General features: G+C 48.7%; 1 protein-coding gene across 1 annotated transcript in view; it reads left to right on the plus strand.

Moving 5' to 3' along the window:
* The first annotated feature begins 6,196 nt into the window (after window positions 1-6,196).
* TEKT5 (tektin 5) overlaps window positions 6,197-19,266 on the plus strand; it is a 38,490-nt gene continuing 25,420 nt past the window's right edge. The window contains exons 1-4 of the mRNA XM_067705121.1: window positions 6,197-6,772; window positions 9,665-9,748; window positions 10,401-10,471; window positions 16,151-16,294. Coding sequence (XP_067561222.1) covers window positions 6,197-6,772; window positions 9,665-9,748; window positions 10,401-10,471; window positions 16,151-16,294 — 875 coding nt within the window. The remainder of the gene's footprint in view (window positions 6,773-9,664; window positions 9,749-10,400; window positions 10,472-16,150; window positions 16,295-19,266) is intronic.

Genomic DNA, 19,266 nt, shown 5'->3' on the forward strand with positions numbered 1-19,266 from the left:
CTCTGCTGGACACCAAGGGAACCATCTGCAAGTCTACAGAGCTCTCTCTGGGTAGCTCCCTCCTCCTTCGAGCTCTGTCCTTCAGACTCTAGACACATTGGTGTCCCACCTGCCCGGCTCCCTTAACTGGAGACAGTCCCCCTCCCTGCACCATGGCCTGGAAACTCTGTCCAGGCAGTGAGCTGTGGTGGTTGGAGGACTCACCTCATTTGTTTCCCATCTCACAGGGAGGACTGTCCTTCATGCCTGATGTCCAGTGCCTTGAAAATCATCATTTCATATATTTTGAGTAGTTTCAGATGGGAGGGTACAGCTAATCCCTATTACCCAATCTTGGCGGGAAGTAGATGTCCTATTAGGTTATATATGTGACTATATTACATATATAGTATGTTACTTATACTATATATATTGCATATATTACATATATACTAAGAAAAATTACAGTTGACCCTTGAAAAACATGGGTTTGAACTGCACATGTCCACTTATACCTGGATTTTTCTCAATAATAAATACAACATTTCTACACAATCTACAGTTGGTTGAGATGTGGAATGGTGGATAAGGAGGGCCGACTATAAATTATACTCGGATTTTCGGCCGTGTTGAGGGTCGGCGCCCCTGCCCCCCACGTTGTTCCAGGGTCGACTGTGTATATATAGCAGTATGGAAGGCTTAATCAAAAAATAAAAGTCTCCCCCTGTGCCTCTGTTCCACTCCTGTCCTTGTCCAAAGGTAATCACTCAGGCACTGGTTCCTGTGTATCTTTCCAGAAGTGTTTGTTCATATACAATTACCTACATATCTGCTCAAGTGGTACCGTAGGGTATATACTCTTCTATATCTTGCTTTCTTCACTTACACTGATATCTCAGAAATCTTTTCATATCGGCAAATGCAGGCCTAACTTCTTTTTATGCTGCAGAGTTCTCCATAGCATAGGTGTCGTATATTTTATTTAGCCATCCTGTACTGAGGGCCATTTGGTTAGCTGCACTTTTTCCCTGCTACAATCAATGCAGCAGTGAGCACATATACATGTGTTTTAGCACACATGTATGTGTGTATCCGCAGGTAGATTTCCAGAAAGATTGCTGAGTCGTTGGACACCAGCCAGGGCCAGTGCTCTAAGCACCAAAAAGATATCTTCCGAAATTCAAAGTGAAAAAAGAAAAAACTATATTGTAAAATATAACTTCGGTTTTTGAATGATACAAACTGACACGGATGTTGAATTGAAAGCAGCTTCTTCCTGGATTTTTTCTCTCTTTCCTGTGTGTGACCCTATTTTTCCAGTTTTCTAAGCACTGCTTTGGAGTCACCTCCAGTCACAGATTTTGGCTGTGGGAAGGACAAGTGACAGAGTCCTATCTACCTGCAGGGGGCGCCCAAGGAACGCTTGCTGACTTGTTGAGGTGACCGCTGCAGAAAGTTCTATCACTGGACAGCGCTGCTCCAGTCTTCACCTAAGACAGTCTCTCCAGGCCTTTCTTCTGCAGGCGGATGGATTTCACATTAAATTCACAGACGTGGAGCTGTCCCTTCACAGCCTGTGAAAGTCAGGGAGCCACACAACTACTGAGCCTGCGCGTCTGGAGCCTGTGCTCCGCCAACAAGAGAGGCTGCGATACTGAGAGGCCCCCGCACCGCGATGAAGAGTGGTCTCCCGCTGGCCGCAGCTAGAGAAAGCCCTCTCACAGAAACGAAGACCCAACACAGAAAAAAAAAAAAAGAAAAAAAATTAATAAACTCCTACCCCCAACTTCTAAAAACAAAAAAAAGTCAGGCAGCCATCTCAATGCTGCAGCTGCAGGCAGAGATGGCAATGAAATAGAGTTAGTAAGGGCTTCCCTGGTGGCGCAGTGGTTGAGAGTCCGCCTGCCGATGCAGGGGTCACGGGTTCGTGCCCAGGTCCGGGAAGATCCCACATGCCGCAGAGCGGCTGGGCCCGTGAGCCATGGCCTATGAGCCTGCGCGTCCGGAGCCTGTGCTCCGCAACAGGAGAGGCCACAACAGTGAAAGGCCTGCGTACCGCAAAAAAAAAAAAAAAAAAAAAAGAGTTAATGCAATGCTGGGCCAGGGGTCCCCAATGATCGGGAGGCGGAGCTGGGGTGGAGGATTGCGAACCCCATTCCGGGGGTCAGTCGGGTCCCCTCTCCCCCATCTCCCCAGCCTCTCCTAGTCCACTTCCCGTAGGGATTTCAGAAATTGAATGAGTTTTCCATCAGCCGGAAAGAGATTGAAAGAATCTCTTTTACAAGAGATTGAAAAAAAACATCTTTTAGTGGTGGATGAGGGATCTCTAACCAGTGACGTGTGTAGTATATTCAACACCCAGAGTAGACTTTTTTTTTTAACACCTTCCTCCTCTATACAATAATATTCCCAGTAATAATTATATTCCTGGTTACTTTCTTAGTTTTGATACAGTTGACAGATACAAAGATTACCTTTCAATTTTAAAGATACTGAGTTCAGTAAAAGATTTCATGCATGAACTAAAACGTCCACGTTCCAAACAAAAATATTACACCTTGCAGGTCACACTCTGTTTCACTGCTTTACATCCTAGACACAAATAAAAACTCCCAGTGTCACATAGAATGACAGAATGGAAGCAGTCCGTGTTCCGGTTTCATTTTCCCATCACGGCTAACCTTGTGTGTGCTAAGTCTACTGTCTGGATGCAGGGGTGCAAAGCACCCCAAGGGCTTGGAGACACTAACTGAGCCCAAAGAGAGAGTCAACAATTCCCAGGCGTTAGAAACTTACTGTCCAACCAAACATGTGTGGCCCAGCCTGTGTGTGTGGTGGCTGACTGTGTAGTTGAGAGTTCCTTGAATTAACTTCTATGGATAATACAATATTTATTTAAAAGCTAAGTAATAAAATGTGTTGATTTACATTTTATTAAAACTCAACAGTAATCAAAACAGAATTACCATAGGGCCCAGCAATTCCACTCTTTGGTAACTATTCAAGAAAATTGAAAACTTATGTCCACACAAAAACTTGCACAGAAATGTTCCCAGCAATATTATTCATAATAGCCAAAAAGTGGAAACAACCCAAATGTTCATCAACGGATGAATGGCTAAATGAAATGTGGTCTAGACATGTGATTGGGATAGTATTCAGCCATGAAAGGGAACGAAGTACTGACACCTGCTTCACCATGGATGAACCCTAAAAACTCCACTGCCCCATGCTTTGCAAGTCACTGCTCAGGAGTTCCCCAACAGTCACACACAAAGTGAGTATTTTCACTTTCTAAACTTTTAGAAGGTGATTCCTTGAGTCTTTTGGACTGAGCTGTCAGGTTTTACTATTCCTTTTCGCTGAGTTTTGGTTGAACCATGGCCAACTGTTTTGAATTTACCTTTCTCATTTAATGGCATCTGAAATTTTGTCGCTTCATCTATCCATCCATCCATCTATCCATCCGTCCATCCATCTACGCACCTAGCCATACACCCATCCACCTATCCATCTATCCATCCATTTTTTTAATTCATTTAACAAACCCAAATTGTGCACCTACTATACTCCAGGTATTATTCTAAGTGCTATGGGTGCAAATATGAGCAAAAGCAAATAAGGTCCTTTCCCTCATAGGACTTATTTCAGGGCCCCACTACCCCAGGTGTGGTCTGTGGACCAGCCTCACCTGGGAGCTTGTAGGAAATGCAGCACCTCCAGCCCTGCCCCCAGCTCTACTCAATCAGAATATGCATTTTAATGCAGTCCTCAGGTGATTTGTGGACACATTCACGTGTGAGAGGAGCAGATTGAAAGGACTAGATGGGGACTAGAGTCCAGGTGAGACACACACAGTATTGTTTTTAGAACTTAAAACAAATGCATCATAAATAAACAAGACCTTGGGAAAAGCAATGGTTCAGGAGATGCTCTGATTCACCCCCTTAACCCTGGGTCTTCACATTTGGACAATCCACACACAGCACGGTACTTTTGTTTGCCTTTCTTATCACCCGGTATTCTTTTACATTGCTCACTGTGGTGGACAGAATAATAGCGCCCCCCCCCCCCCCCCCCCCCCGCCAGAGATGTCCGTATTCTAATGCCAGGAACCTGTGGATATGTTACCTTACATGGTAAAGGGGCCTTTGCAGGTGTGACTAAGTTAAGGATCTCCAATGGGGAGATTACCATGGATTATCTGGGTGGGTCTGATGTGATTAGAAGGGTCCTGTAAGAAGGAAGCAGGAGGGTCGGGGAAGGGGGAGAGAAGATGCTAGCTGCCGCCTTTGAAGATGCGGGCAGAGGTCACAAGCCAAAGGATGCAGGCAGCTTCTGGAAGCTGGAAAGGGCAAGGAATCGGATTCTTCCCGGAGCTTCCAGAAGGAACCAGCCCTCCTCACACCTTGATTTGAGCCCCTTGAGGCTCATTTTGGAATTCTGACCTCAAGAGCTGTAAGAGAATACATCTGTGTAGTGTCAAGTCACTAACTTTGTGGTGATTTGTGACAGCAGCCATAGGAAACCAATATACCACACTCACCTACGGCATGATTCCAGTTTCTTTTTTCTCAGGAAACATTGGTATATAATGTTGTATTAGTTTCAGGTGTACAACCTAATAATTCAATATTTGTCTGCATTACAGAGTGATCACAGTAAATCTAGTTACATGATTCCAAATTTAACAGAACGCTTTTTGATGATCATAACAATCATAGCGTTTCTCTAGGTAATTAGTGTGACTTCGGAAAACGTGGACATGGATTCTGGCTTTTCCACTTCCTGGTAGGTGACCTTCGTGCCTCTTCTCTTGTGAAATGGGGAGGGGGGTGGGCTGAATCACGGTCTTCCCACTGTGCTCTGTGGAGCCCTAAGGACTTGGGGGAAGGGACCCCCCCGCACCTCTGGCTCCCTCCAGCCAGAGCAACTTAGGGGTCTGTGTCACGTGCCCTGCTTCTGTGCAAGAGTTTATTTGAAGACAACCTTCCATATTAGAGTGTTTTAAAACCACTGCATTTAAAAAAAATTGTTTATAATAAAATGTTGGCAGAAAAATAGAAACGACTTCACTGAGATGTTCTCTGAGCTCCCCGGCAGCCCCACTGCAAAGCACATCTACGGCTTTTATCTGGCTCTCCTTATCCTCAGGGGAAGCGGCATTACCTGAGCCATTTCCCAAGACTAGCTGTGTGCCCTTGGGCAAACAAATGCACCTCTCTGAGCCTCAGTTTGCCCCCCTGTAAAATGAGGGCTCGAATAACGCCACCTCCAGGCGTGAGCAAAAGGATTACATGAAATGATGTGGCAAAGTGTAGTCTAATAGTAATAGTAACACCAATAACAACTGTTGATCACACACTAGGTGCTAAGTACCTTGTTCTGCGTTTACTTGATTCTCACAGCGTCCGAGGGAGGCACAATCCTGGGCATTTTCCAGGCTGGGAGAGGGGACGGAGCTGGGATTCCACTCGAGGGAAAGGCCTCTTCTGCCCGGAGAGCACTGAGCAGATTTCCTCACATGCGACCTTCCTGGCCATGAGAGCCCCTCAACCGCTGTCACTGACTCAGTGACTGACATTTCGTAAGCGGGTTGGAGTGGAGGCCAAGGCAGTGATCTGCAGATCTGATCAAGCGTCTCCCCTACTCTCCACACCTGTTAGCACAAGTTTGTGTGCCCCATGCACAGTGAGGCCAAACAAACGGAAACGCTGGAGTTTGGAGCAGAGAAAGGTTTATTGCAGGGCCATGCAAGGAGACAGGTGGCTCAGGCCCCCAAAAAACCCCCGAGTTCTCCGAAAATTTTTGGCAAAGCATTTTTTCTATTTGCGGTACACGGGCCTCTCACTGCCGCGGCCCCTCCCGCCGCGGAGTACAGGCTCCGGACGCGCAAGCTCAGCGGCCATGGCTCATGGGCCCAGCATGTGGGATTCTCCCGGACCGGGACACGAACCCGTGTCCCCTACATCGGCAGGCGGACTCTCAACCACTGCGCCACCAGGGAAGCACTGGCCTGGGTTTTGATTGTGATGCTATGGCCTCAGCTGGGGCAAGTGAGCAGGGGTCCCAGTAAGGCCCCACCCCCCCCAGGCTTTATGACAACAGTGCCGAGTCATAGAGGTTCTGCCCATCCCTCAGAGAAGCTCCTTCCCCTTCCTGTGGTGCCTTGGCCCCCTTAGGCACAGTTTTGCCCTAGCGGAGCTGATGGTGGAAGATGGAGTTTCTTGGAACCACTCAGACTGCCAGTTACTGTGGCCCCAAGAAAGCCTGTCGCATCAGCACGCTGCCCCCGGTTGCGTCGGCCCCGGTGAGCCAGGGGTGTTACCAGCCCTATTACCTGCCTGGGTACCGCTACCTGAACTCATGGAGTCCCAGCCTCTTCTGCAAGGTCTCCAACACCCAGACCTGCCTGGACGAGGGAGCCACGTGCCGCAGCGCCCTGCGGCCGCCCACCACCCTGCCGGCCGTCCGCTCAGCGCTCTTCTGTCGCTACAGGCCCCATGACTGGGACCAGTCCAACCAGCTGCAGATACACACGGCCGAGGCCTCTCGGCTGTGGGCCAACCAACTGATGGGCGACTCCATGCGGCTCATGCAGAACAAGGACCAGCTGACGCGCCAGATGCAGGAGGGGACCGGCCGGAACCTGGGCCAGAGGCTGTCGGACATTGGCTTCTGGAAGTCGGAGCTGAGCTATGAGCTGGAGAGGCTTCTGAACGAGAACCACAGCCTGGATGAAGTCAAGAGGCGGCTGGAGTGCGCGGCCGAGGAACTGAACTGTCCACTGCAGGTGAGTGTGGGGTGCGGGGGCGGGGGGCCTGACGGCCGCTGGGATACCACGCCTGCAATGCAGCCCCCCACACTCCCCTTGAGTGAAGATCAAGGTGATGGGCGCCGTGCAGCTCAGTTTGAGCTGCATCATCATCTATAATCAGCTTTAAGCTAAAATTATATAATATATATAACGTTTATTATATATTATATAATTTTATATAATTATATAATTTTATTATATAATTATATAATATATAATTTTATTATATATTATATAAATTATATATATATATAAAACTTAGTCAATTGACAATAATCCCAGTCCAATCAGGGTTCCTCAGACTGAATGGAATTTCCTTTTCTCCTTGGGGTTACATCAAAATCACAGGGATTTCATAAAGACATCACAAGCCTGTGTGTTAGTGTATGTGATGGTCTTTAGAAGATGTGTTTCAAATAACTGCTCTATTTTTCTCTGTAGCCCTTAAGACCTGCTAACACACTGTACAATGTCCTTGTTTTGCTCTACACACTAGAGTATAGGCACCATGAGGGCAGGGATTCGTCTGCTTTTTCACCAAGGACTGCTGTTCAGCTGTGGGGGACCAGTATGTCTATGCTGGTCCTCAATGAGCCGTGTCTGTGCTGACTGCCTGTCATCTAGACCAATGTTCTGAATGTCTTCCCATCCTGGCACAGCGTGTGGCACACAGCAGGCACTCAGGAGGTATTTGTTGAATAAATAACTGAATGTGGACATCCTCCACACTTTGGTTTCCCAGTCTCCAGCCATATCCTGGAGCAGTTAGGATAGCTTTAGGCTGCATGTAAACAGCTATCTGAGTACAGCAGCTCAGCCAAATAGGAATTTCATTTTCTGTTATGAGAATTCCAGAGGAAAAGAGGAGGATGCTGCACCCTCCACGTGATACCAGAAGGGACCCAGCCTCCTATCTGCTTGGCCATCCGTAACACGGGGCTTTTGTCCTACTACTTTCAAGGACGTTTCAGATCTCATACTGCAAACTCCCACTTGCCAGGAGCATTTGGAAATTCTCAGTCGAGGCAGGAGGATGGGGTAGGGAAGGGGCAAATTGCCAACTGTGTCTGTCCCTTTTTATCAGGGAATATCAATTTTCCAGAAGGTCCATTATGTGATTCCATTTTTAGCCCATTTGCCAGAACTCACATGGGCTCCCTGGGTGCAAAGGAGTCTGGGTAAGTGAGCATTTTTCACTGGGTCCTGGAGTGGACACTGGGTGAGGAACTGGGATTATCTGCCTTTGCTGTGGGAGACCATTGTGGCCACACGAGATGACGTTCTGCTGCTCCCTGGAGCGTGTGCGAATGCAGAACCCCTGCCTGCAAACCTCCTGCAGCCGCGCCTGCTCTGTGTCTGGCGTGGGGGCTTCTGTAGGAGAGGCCCTACCTCCATGTTTCCCCTGGAGACAAGACACAGGTTCTGACCACTATGGGATGGGGGTCCCTACTGTTTCCCTATGCCCCCATGTTCCCCCCTGGAAGGACAGTGGGCAGGGCTGCTGCTCAGAGACCCAAAGCAGAATCTGAAATCTAGCACTCCTCCCCTCTCCCTGACTCTCTCCTCACTCCCCCAGCCTGTCTGGAAAGCCCAGCTCTGCCCCATCACGTGGCCCCCTGTGACAGCCACAAGGGGGCACAGGGACCAGAGGCATCTCACTTCCATCCACTTGTCTCCAACTCCAAGGTTACCACCTCATTCCAGGTGCCTCTCAGTGGACAATGGTGACGGCCTCCTTCCTGGCCTCCTGACCTCTAGCCCCTCCAACGTATTTTCCAGACAGCAGCCAGAGGGATGGTTTTAAACATTAAACCAGATCTCTGCACCTCCCCACTAAAACCCCCTCAATGGCTTCCTAATGCATCCTAGTTAACATCTGAGTTCCTTGTCACAGGCCCAATGGCTTCCTGTCTGCTGCTCCTCCTACCCCAGGGCCTTTGCACTGGCTGTTCCCTCTTCCTGGTGCATTATTCCCATTCATTTCTGCTGCTTCTCATAATTCAGGTCTCGGTCTGCCACCTCCTTAGAGAAGTCCTCCCTGACCACCCTGCTTGTTATTCCCCACCCACCCACAGCTCCCTATTTTCATCACAGCCCTTATCACAGTCAGAAACGATTGAGTTTCTTCTATGTTCATTTGTGTGTGTTCTCTCTCTTCTGTTAGAACTCCATAAGAGCAGGGACTGTTTAGTTCACTGCAGTGTCCCCAGTGTGACACAGAGAAGGGGGCAGTAAATTCTTGTGGCATCAAGTGCTCGCCCTCCTTTCTGAGTTCCCAGATACATTTGCATCCCAACACCGGATGCCGTGCTCCCCTGCCTCCTTCTCACTGCCGCTGCTCTTCGTGACATGACAGGCCAGTGACCCATCACAATTCTTTGACAGTCTGCTGCTGCAGGAGCTCCACCGAGCAGCCACTCCCCTGGCTTCTGTTCTGCTCTGTTCGTGTCTCCATGATGGTTATAAGGTCCATGTGGCAGGGTTGCCTGGGTCTCACTTGGCCTATGTCACTTTCCAAAGCTCTTCCCCCATTTAGAGATCTCCAAAAAGGGTGTTCATATATATTCACAGGTAATTCTTATTGACAGTATTCTAAGCGCTTTACATTTGTCAAACTGACTTAACCAGCATGGCCAGCTTGAGATATGCACCGATTTTGCACCCATCTACCATCTCAGCATCCCACAGCCCTCACTGATGGAGAAGGGGAGGCAGAAGCCCATCCAAACGCACAGTGATGGGACCACATGAAGCATCCAGGTTTCCCAGGAATGAAACAGACCATGGCAAAGGTAGATGTGAGTCAATTCTGCTCACGGTCTACGTACAGCTGCAGGGAGAATACATGATTCCCTACGCCTCCTACAGGTGGCCCTGGAGTGTCTGTACCAGCGAGAGAAAAGGACCGGGATTGACTTGGTCCATGACAACGTGGAGAAAAATCTTATCCGGGTAAGATGCCCCCTGGGTCTGGCCAGCCCCCTGAGGGAGGAGGGAAGGCCAGCTGGTCAGAGAGGTTTCTGAGCTGCCTGTCAGGAGCAGAAGACACACGTGTCACCCCATGCAAAATTAGGGCTCAGAAAGTGTGGGTGGGGGCCTAGGTTGCAATTTAGAAACAGTGAGAAAGGAGGTCATTTGACCCTCAGTCTTTTCCTCTCCAAAATGGGCATCATAATAGTAATACCAATAAATAACAAAAGTAACAGCCAGTGTTTATTGAGCACCTGTTATATGCCACACACTGTATCACTTCATGTGTATTATTTAATTCAATGATAAAATAGGAATGTATCATATTTTATGATAAGTAAAGGGTCTATGAATGAACCCTAGGTGCATAGTAGGTGCTGCCTTTTCTTTTACTCTGGAAATATATAAAAAGAAAGGACAGCAGGGCAGAGAATGTGCAGCTTCCACAGTCGACCCTCAGGTGCCTGGCCCGGGGATCATGCTGGTCGAGGCAGGAAATGGACCCCCACCCTGACATTTCACCTCGTGGGATGGAGGGTGGGCAGTGAGAGGTGAGGGGTGGAACACTGGCCTGGGAGGCAGGAGGCTGTGAGTTTCTAAGGGACCTCACTCTTTCTGACATCTTTCATTGCAGGAAGTAGATTTGCTAAAATGTTGCCAACAACAGCTGAGAAAACTAGCTCAGAGGATTGACATCCAGATGCGGTAAGAGCTGCTTACTCTCCCTTTTCTTGGAGTTTGTTTTGGGTCTCCCAGGTTTCAGGGGTCCCGCGTCTCCAGGTGGTTCTTTCAATCAGTGGTGTACTGGCAAGCTTTTAACAGCCAGCTCTCCAGGAAAAGAAAAAAGTCCTGATCTGTGGCATTTGTCAGTTTCAGCGAGGTAAGTGCTACCACCATGGCTGATCTGTCTATCAGTATGATGTTACTGAGACGTACACTATTGATTTTCACGAGTTAGCACAGCATTGGTGGTTCTTGTTTGCGGTGAGAGCCTTGGCAAAAGAAATTGGCCTCACTGAGGCTCCTCTTAGCCTGTGGCTTCCGCATGCGAGTCCTGAACTTTGGGACATGGCAGAGAGTGGGTGGCATTGGACATCAAGGTGAGGGGCCCGGGCCTCTCCAGAGGGGAGCTGGTGGACACCCTGAGCCACTGTTCCTTTTAGTCTTCAAAGGAATCAGCTTTTTGTTCTTGGAAGATTATGTAACTGGTATCATGACAAGGCAGGAGGCTCCCCCATAATTAAACGGAGGCTTGAGTTTTACCGGGCTTGGGACCCATAGATGAGCCCTTGGCACCCAGCTCGCCCGGAGGCAGCAGGCTTCCCGCCTGGCCCTTGAGCTGGGCACTTGTCTTTAACACTTGCAGGCAGGCTGCTCTGCTGGTTTCTCCTTGTTTACTCAGATATAGCTAACAAGACGGGCTGGCCACCTGGCCAGGGCTGCCCCTTCCCGCTGTGTGGAGGACGTAGGCAGCTTGCGTGGGATGCTAAGGGGTAAGGAAGCTTGCAGATAGGCTCCGGGAGCTTGGTGCCCTGGTTTGTTCTTCCCCAGAAACAGCAGTCGCCCCTACCTCACACACACACACACACACACACACACACACACACACACACACACACACAGCAGCCCCTCAACTCCACTGAGGCTGTAAGAATGGGTGGCAGAGGTAGGAGAGAATTATCCTGTAAAAAGAAAATAAAGAGCGTCCAGGACAGTGTTGAAAAGCTGCCTGCAGATCTAAGGGTGTGGTCAGGGGCAGATGAGTTGGGAAAACCCAGGGAGACGTCAGAGGTGGAGAAAAGTGGAAATGAGATGCAAATGCAGCAGTGACTGAGGTGACAGTTGAATGGATGAAAGCACGGTTGAATTCCATCATTATGTGCCTCTGTCTTGACTTCTGACATTCCGACCTACCACTTGGACTATGTTTGCCTAATATTCGTCTATACATTAATCCACTTAAAACCCTTCGATACTTGTACTTAAACAGGAACGTTTTAACAAAGGGAGGTCTTTGGGCAAGCAAATGCCTTTGTTGTATTTTTCTTGCCCTATGTTTACAATCACCTATTTTTTGGCAAAAGAGCATGGTTTTCCATTTGTGGTTGATGTGGGGCTGTGACAAGACTTGGTGTTAGAGTGACGGTAGGGCTGAGGTTTGGAAAATGGGACAGTTTGAGCTGGAAGAGTGAACAAAAGCCCACACTTGAAATTGGGGAGCTGGACTCCAGAAGGGAAATCTTGAAACTGGGGTGGGTGGAGCGCTGCTTGTGCAGGAAAAGTAGAAAGATCAAGACGGTCTCATCGATTGGGAGACACAGAATGAGAGACACAGTGAACTCTGATGTCAGAGGGAAAAAGAGACAGAAAGAGAAAGACTCGAAGCCATAAACAGAGAGAGATGAGTAGAGAGACAGAGGGACAGAGAGTTTCACAGACATGCCAGACAGAGAGAGAAATCAAGAGGTGAGAGAGATGAAGAGATGGAAAGGGACAGACACAGAGAAAGAGGAAAAGAGAGGAGGAGAGGCTGGGAGGAAAGCAGTGGAGGCAGTGTGGGTGGGGAGGGGATGAGAGCGGGTGGAAGGGACTCTCCTCTTTGCCAGGACCAGAGGCCCAGTCACCCTGGAGAGAGGCCCTTTGACCTTGGGCGGCGGCCCCTTTTCAGAGGACACCTGTCATCTTGCAGGGAGGAAGCTCTTGCTGCGGGGGGGGGGGGGGGGGGGGGGGGTGGGGTGGGGGGGGCAGGCTAATTAACCTGGAAGTGGCCAGAGCCTCGTCCACAGGGCAGAACTCAGTGTGACCTTGCCCTTGGGGAAGCTCTGCCGATAACCTGCTAAGGTGGCCGCCCTGGCCCCAGGCAGGTGATGGGCTGTTGACTTATGGTTTTCTAGGCGAGGCCTGAGGCCTGCATCTGCTCAGAGCTGTGTCCTCACCTCACCAGGTGCCCCAGCAAAGCAGAAAAGGCTTTCCTGACTGGGAGGAGCCAGGCTCAGGCTTTTCCTTGTGGGCTGACAGCAGGGCGAGTCTTGGCACTGGCCAGGCTCTCCATCTGGGGGAGATGGGGCCGTCGTCTCCCTCCCCAGGCCTCATTAGCCAGGGCCAGGAGGCTGGACCAGCTGACCCGGGATTCTGAGGCCCCAGGTTCCCCTCTGATGCTCTGGAACGTTTCTCTTCTACATTCTGGTCTTTCTTCACACTCCACCTCATGAGGCAGGATGGGGCCCCATTTCCCCACGGCTCTGCCAATTCCAAAGGCCATAAGGGCCCCAGGATGGCTCTCCTTGCTCCAACATGACCCTCTGTGCATCCTGATGGGTGCAGACCCAGCATGAGGATTTAATTTCTTTGTTCCTAGCCTGTTTGAAACCTCTCACCAGCTTTCAGTATCCATAGCAGAAAAAGAACGTGGCAGAAAGATAGAGACAGGCAGGGGAGAGGTAGAGAGAGACGTACACTGAGGCCCCGAGACAGAGAGAAACCAAGCAAGAGGAGGCAGAAGGAGATAAAGATGAGAGAGACAGAGGGACAGAGACAGGGAGAGGAAGGGAGATGCCAATGCAAGGGACACGGGTTCGAGCCCTGGTCCGGGAAGATCCCACATGCCGCAGAACAACTAAGCCCAAGCGCCACAACTACTGAGCCTGCGTGCCACAACTATGGAAACCCCGTGCCTATAGCCCATGCTCTGCAACAAGAGAAGCCCCTGCAATGAGAAGCCTGCACACTGCAACGAAGAGTAGCCCTCGCTCGCTGCAACTGGAGAAAGCGCGCGCGTAGCAATGAAGACCCAATGCAGCCAAAAATAAAATAAATTAAAAATTTTTTAAATTTTATAAAAAGAAAGTAAGAGAAACACCAGAGCCTAATATAAATAAATAAATAAATAAATGGTACAAATGAACTTATTTACAAAACAGAAATAGAGTCATAGATGAAAAACAAACTTATGGTTACCAGGGGGAAAGGGAAGGAAGGATAAATTGGGAGATTGGGACTGACATATACACAGTGCTATATATAAACTAGATAACTAGTAAAGACCTACTGTATAGCACAGGGAACTCTTCTCAATACTCTGTAATGACCTATATGGGAAAGGAATTTTAAAAAGAGTGGATATATCTATATGTGTAACTGATTCACTTTGCTGTATAGCAGAAACTAACACAACATTGTAAATCATCTACACTCCAATAAAAATTTTTAAAAAATAATAAATTAAAAAAAAAAACATCAAGGCAAAACTCCCAATCAATGCTTAGGCGTCTTTAATTTCCTTTTTTCAACCAAAAAAGAAACAGAAAAGGTTTCAGGCTTAGAACCTACTGGAGACAACAGATTCTAGCTAGCATTCTGTTAGTGTTTACTTTGCATTTAGGTTTGGAAACAGTTACTGGTTTTCTTTTAAAGACAGTGATGTAGATTTTTCCTTTTGAAATACATTTATTTATTTATTTTTTAAACATCTTTATTGGAGTATAATTGCTTTACAATGGTGTGTTAGTTTCTGCTTTATAACAAAGTGAATCAGCCATACATATACATATGTTCCCATATCTCCTCCTTCTTGCGTCTCCCTCTCACCCTCCCTATCCCACCCCTCTAGGTGGTCACAAAGCACTGAGCTGATCTCCCTGTGCTATGTGGCTGCTTCCCACTAGCTATTTTACATTTGGTAGTGTATATATGTCCATGCCACTCTCTCACTTCGTCCCAGCTTACCCTTTCCCCTCCCCATGTCCTCAAGTCCATTCTTTACGTCTGTGTCTTTATTCCTGTCTTGTCCCTAGATTCTTCAGAACCATTTTTTTTTTAGATTCCATATATATGTGTTAGCATACGGTATTTGTTTTTCTCTTTCTGACTTGCTTCACTCTGTATGATAGACTCTAGGTCCATCCACCTCACTACAAATAACTCAATTTTGTTTCTTTTTATGTCTGAGTAATATTCCATTGTATATATGTGCCACATCTTCTTTATCCATTCATCTGTCGCTGGACACTTAGGTTGCTTCCATGTCCTGGCTATTGTAAATAGAGCTGCAATGAGCATTGTGGTACATGACTCTTTTTGAATTAAAAATGCATTTATTTATGTATTTTATTTATTTATGATTGAAAAAAGAAAATTAGCAGGTAAATAATAGTACAGGTACTTTGGGAATATGGCAAGAATCATGAAAGTGGGTCTCCAATGTCTGGAGTCTTGGCACACAGTGACATTTAAGTCTAAACTTCTCAGCCAAGATACCAGCCCTTCAGGCTCAAGTCCTGGCCCCACCCAATTGTGTTCTCCTCACCTGGCTCAGTCCCAGACTCCACCCACTCCCTGACTCCGCCCACTCCTTGACCCTGCCCAGGCCATGACTCTGCCCAGTCCCTGAATCTACCCAATTCCTGACCCTGCCCAGTCCATGACTCCACCCACTCCCTGACTCCACCCAATCCTTGACCCTGCCCAGTCCATGACTCCACCCACTCCCTGACTCCACCCAGTCCCTGATTCTGCCAGCCTTTTGAGCTGCTTATGGGTCCCTAAATACCTGGATGTCTCTAGCTTCTCTGTGGTATCCTCAGCTTGGAATTCTCATCCCCCCAACCCAGCTTTGTCCATAATATCTGCTCCTATTGTTATGAAAACCCAGCTCAGACACTTTCTGGGGAAGCCTTCCCTGACCACCCCTCACCCAGAGTTAATGGCTTCCTCCTCTGTGTTACTGTGTATCCTTTTTGAACCTGCACTGTTGCTCTTTTCATTCTTTCTTTATTTTTTATGGTATTTATTTACACAAATCCGTGAGCCACTTGAAGGTAGTGACTGAGGCTTATTCATGTCTTCCCTCTGTGCCTGGCATAGCATCAGACACAAGGATTTGTGAACTAATTTAAATTGAAACCTGGCTTTGTCCAAAGTGTGAATTCATATCTTCTATATTAGGTCAGCAAACTACAGCTGGAGAGCCAAATCTGGCCCACCACCTGTTTTTGTAAATAAAGTTTTATTGGAACACAGCCACAACCATTCATTTACACATTATCTATGCCTGTTTTCCTACGTAGTTGAGTAGTTGCAAGAGAGACCATATGACCCACAAACCCTAAAATATGTAGTATCTGACCCTTTACAGTAAATGTTTTCTAAGTGACAACAGGTCTGCTTGGATTAGGGGGAGGGTGGGGTAGTGCAGGGAGGCCCTGGGTGTGCGGGGAGGCATCAAGGCGGGAAGAGGGCTGGAAGCCACTGGGGGTGGACAGAGCACCCTCCTGGGGGTCCAGAGACTTGGCTTCCAGCAGTGGCTCTGCACCGACCTCCCCTGTGACCTTGGGTGAGGTACGCTGGGTGAGTGCACAGTTTAGGGACATGTCCTTGCCCCCACAGGGATAACCGGGATGCTCAGCATGTCCTGGAGAGGGACCTCGAGGACAAAAACTCAGCCGAGTTCATCGACGAGAAGTGCCTTAACCTACGGAACACATCAGATTGCATCAGCTTCTTCCACGGCGTGGAGAAAATTGATTGCACGTAAGTACCGGGCTGTCAGTCTTCACCTGGCCGTGCCCGAGGACAGCAGGGGTTTCTGGGTCTGATCCTGCTAAGGAAACGTAAAGGGGCATCGCGCACCGGTCAAGTGTGAGGCTGTGTAGTTGAGTGGGGATCCTGAGTTGCAAGCTACAGAATCCGATTCTGGCTCACTTAAGATGGAATTTACTGGAAGGCTGTTGGGCAGCCACTGGCTCCAGGGGAAGGCTGGAAGGGAGGTTCTGGCAGCCTGAAGGAGCCAGTGAGAGAGAGCTAATCGGCCTTGTTGTTGGAGCACCACTGTCTTTCCACGTTTGCCCCACTTCACCCAAGATCCCAATTCCAGCAAGAGAGGGCAAGATATTGGCTCGTGAGGGTCCCACAGCTGCTGCTGCTGAGGCACCTGGATTGGCAAGTCCACCAAACAAATTCCAAGAGGAATTTCCAGAAGGAGGAGGAATTCAAGTTTGGCTGGGAGAGCCAGCTGGTGCCTGCCCATGCTGGCAGTGGCTTAAGGATGGGTTCTGGAGCCAGGCTGTCTGCCTTCAAATCCAGCCTCCACATTAACCCTCGGGACAAAGGATCTAATTTCTCTGGGCCCCGTTTCATCACCTCTACCACTGGGATAAAAATAGCACCCACCTCCCAGAGTTGCTGTGAGTGTGGAAAGGTGGGCGTGTGAAGTGCTAGGCACAGAGCCTCGTGTAGGGGAATGACGACGGCTAACATTTATCGAGTGCTTGCTGTGTGACCTCATTTTCTCGTCACAACAGCTATGAGGGTGGCGTCTCCTGTCTGCCTGACACTGCCATGGACACGTCCTAGCATCGCGGAATTGCGTGCAGGCGTGCTTTCCCCATCGGCAGTCCGAGGTCTGGGATAATGAGGGCTGGAGAGAGATGCTCTGGGTACATGCAGAGGGAGGGGTCTATCTTGGTCCTTTTTAAAAAAATCTCTAGCACATAGCATTGTGCTTGGTACATAGTAGGTGTGCAATAAATATTTGTTGAATGAAAGAATGAATGAAAGGGGGAAGGGAGGGAAAGGAGAGAAGGAAAGGGAAGGTCTTCTTGGCCCACACCAGGGTCGCTTTCTGGATCGTAGTAAATATGCAGGTGTCGAAAGGACCCTTTGGGGTTTCCTGCGATGACAGCTCCTGGGGACCCTTCTCCTCCTCCTGACAAGGTTGACTGCCCACGGCGCTGGCAAAGTGAACAAGACCTCCAGGGGGCCTAGTCCTCTCAGCCACGGCTGCCCACCTGGACAGGGAGTCTGGAAGTTTCCCTTCCCAAACAGATGCCTCCCTGAAAGCTGGGCAGCCAGGCTGGCTGGCAGAGACTCTGATTTCCGTGCCCAGGAGGGGTCTGCTGTTTAAAGTCCTCCATCCAGCGACTCCAGCTGGAAAGCCAGAGCTGCCATTTGTGACTAATTGCTCCCCAGATGTACTAGCTCAGGGCTTTGTATGTGAGGTTTTCTTAAAGCGGGGCCATGTCTGGGCAGGCAACAGGACGTTTGGAGGCTCTGTGTTGCCGTATCTCTGTTCACCGAAGGTCTCATTGCCACGGATTAACCACTGATAATGAAGATGAAGATGCGAGCTGATGCCTTTTACCTGCTGTTTGCTATAGGTTGGGCCCTGTGCTGAGCCCTTCCACGGTCTCGTGAATAATAAACATTTATCAAGTGCTTACTATTGTCAGGTGCCGTGATAGGGGTTTCACAGTTGGTCAAAAACCCTGGGGGTAGGTACCATTTTTATCCCCATTTTACAGAGGAGACTAAGACTCAGAGAGGTGCAGTGACTGGTCCAAGCTCACACAGCGAGTGGCAGAGCCACAGTCTGAGCCCACGTTGGACACTGGGCCTTTGTTTTACCATAGCGCCTTCCTGCCTCCCCAGCAAAGCCTGCTGGGTCCTATGTTTTTAGAGTACACAGGCTCCAGAAAGCACGTTCCCCCTACTGAAGCACATCACCTGTGAGGAGACAGGCTGCCTCGGCAAATTCCCCCAGTGAGAGTGTGATTAAGCGGGTTGTTTTCCCTGGGGAGCTCAGCTGTCTGCTCCAGGGGAGGGCTTAGCGGCTGCTGCCCTTGACACTGACAGTGTCCCATTGAGCAGTGGGAGGTACCCTCAGAATAAATCTGCAGGTCACTCTCTGCTGTCCTTGTTGCCTCCTCGTTCCTCTATTGACGGTGAGTAGCTGTGTGACCTTGGAAAAGAAGACACTTCACCTCCCTGAGCCTCAGGTCTTCGTTGGATGAACGCTCTGGATCAGACTCAGTGCCCTCTCACATCTTTAGGAGTCCAAGGCCTCTCCAGAGGCTTGATTTTAACTCCTGCAAAAGCCAGACAAAACAACCACATTTTGTATGTTTTTAAAAATATTTCTATTCACTATGTAATCTAAGTGTGCTTTAAAATGTCCTGAAAGAGACTTCTATTTCAGATGATTGAATCTCTTTTTTTCCTACTGCCTGAGAATAAAAATCTGCTTTATTTTAAGAACTGGAGACTTCCCGGCTAGAAAAGACCTTGAAAAGTTATCTAATCTGGTTTATCCGGAGACTGAAGTCAGCTCAAAGAAGCATGTGTCTCTGTTTCTCAAAAGGTTCCCAGAGGAGAAAACTCCTGTACAATAGTGGATTGCTTATTGCCTGAATTTACATACTCGGCCAGGAAGAACTTTCTGTTCCCTAAACTGAATCCCTTATGTGTCACTGCCTCCAAGAAGCCTTCCCAGTCTGCCCTTTCCCTAGTTTGCCCTTTCCAATATAGCCTGAGCTCCATTTGTCCTCCCAGATCCATTCTCTAGCTGCCTTGTTGTGAGTCCTAGAGAGGAGCCTGCCCTCTACAAACTGCCGCTCCTGGGTCTTTGCCATCTGGTTCCCAGTTGGGTTCAGCCAATAGGAGGGTCACCAACATGAGATGGAGGAGAAAGATGTTGGGGATTTATTCTACATGGCTCCCTCTCTTGC

The sequence above is a fragment of the Pseudorca crassidens genome, chromosome 15, assembly GCF_039906515.1.
Source record: "Pseudorca crassidens isolate mPseCra1 chromosome 15, mPseCra1.hap1, whole genome shotgun sequence".
Classification (NCBI taxonomy): Eukaryota; Metazoa; Chordata; class Mammalia; order Artiodactyla; family Delphinidae; genus Pseudorca; species Pseudorca crassidens.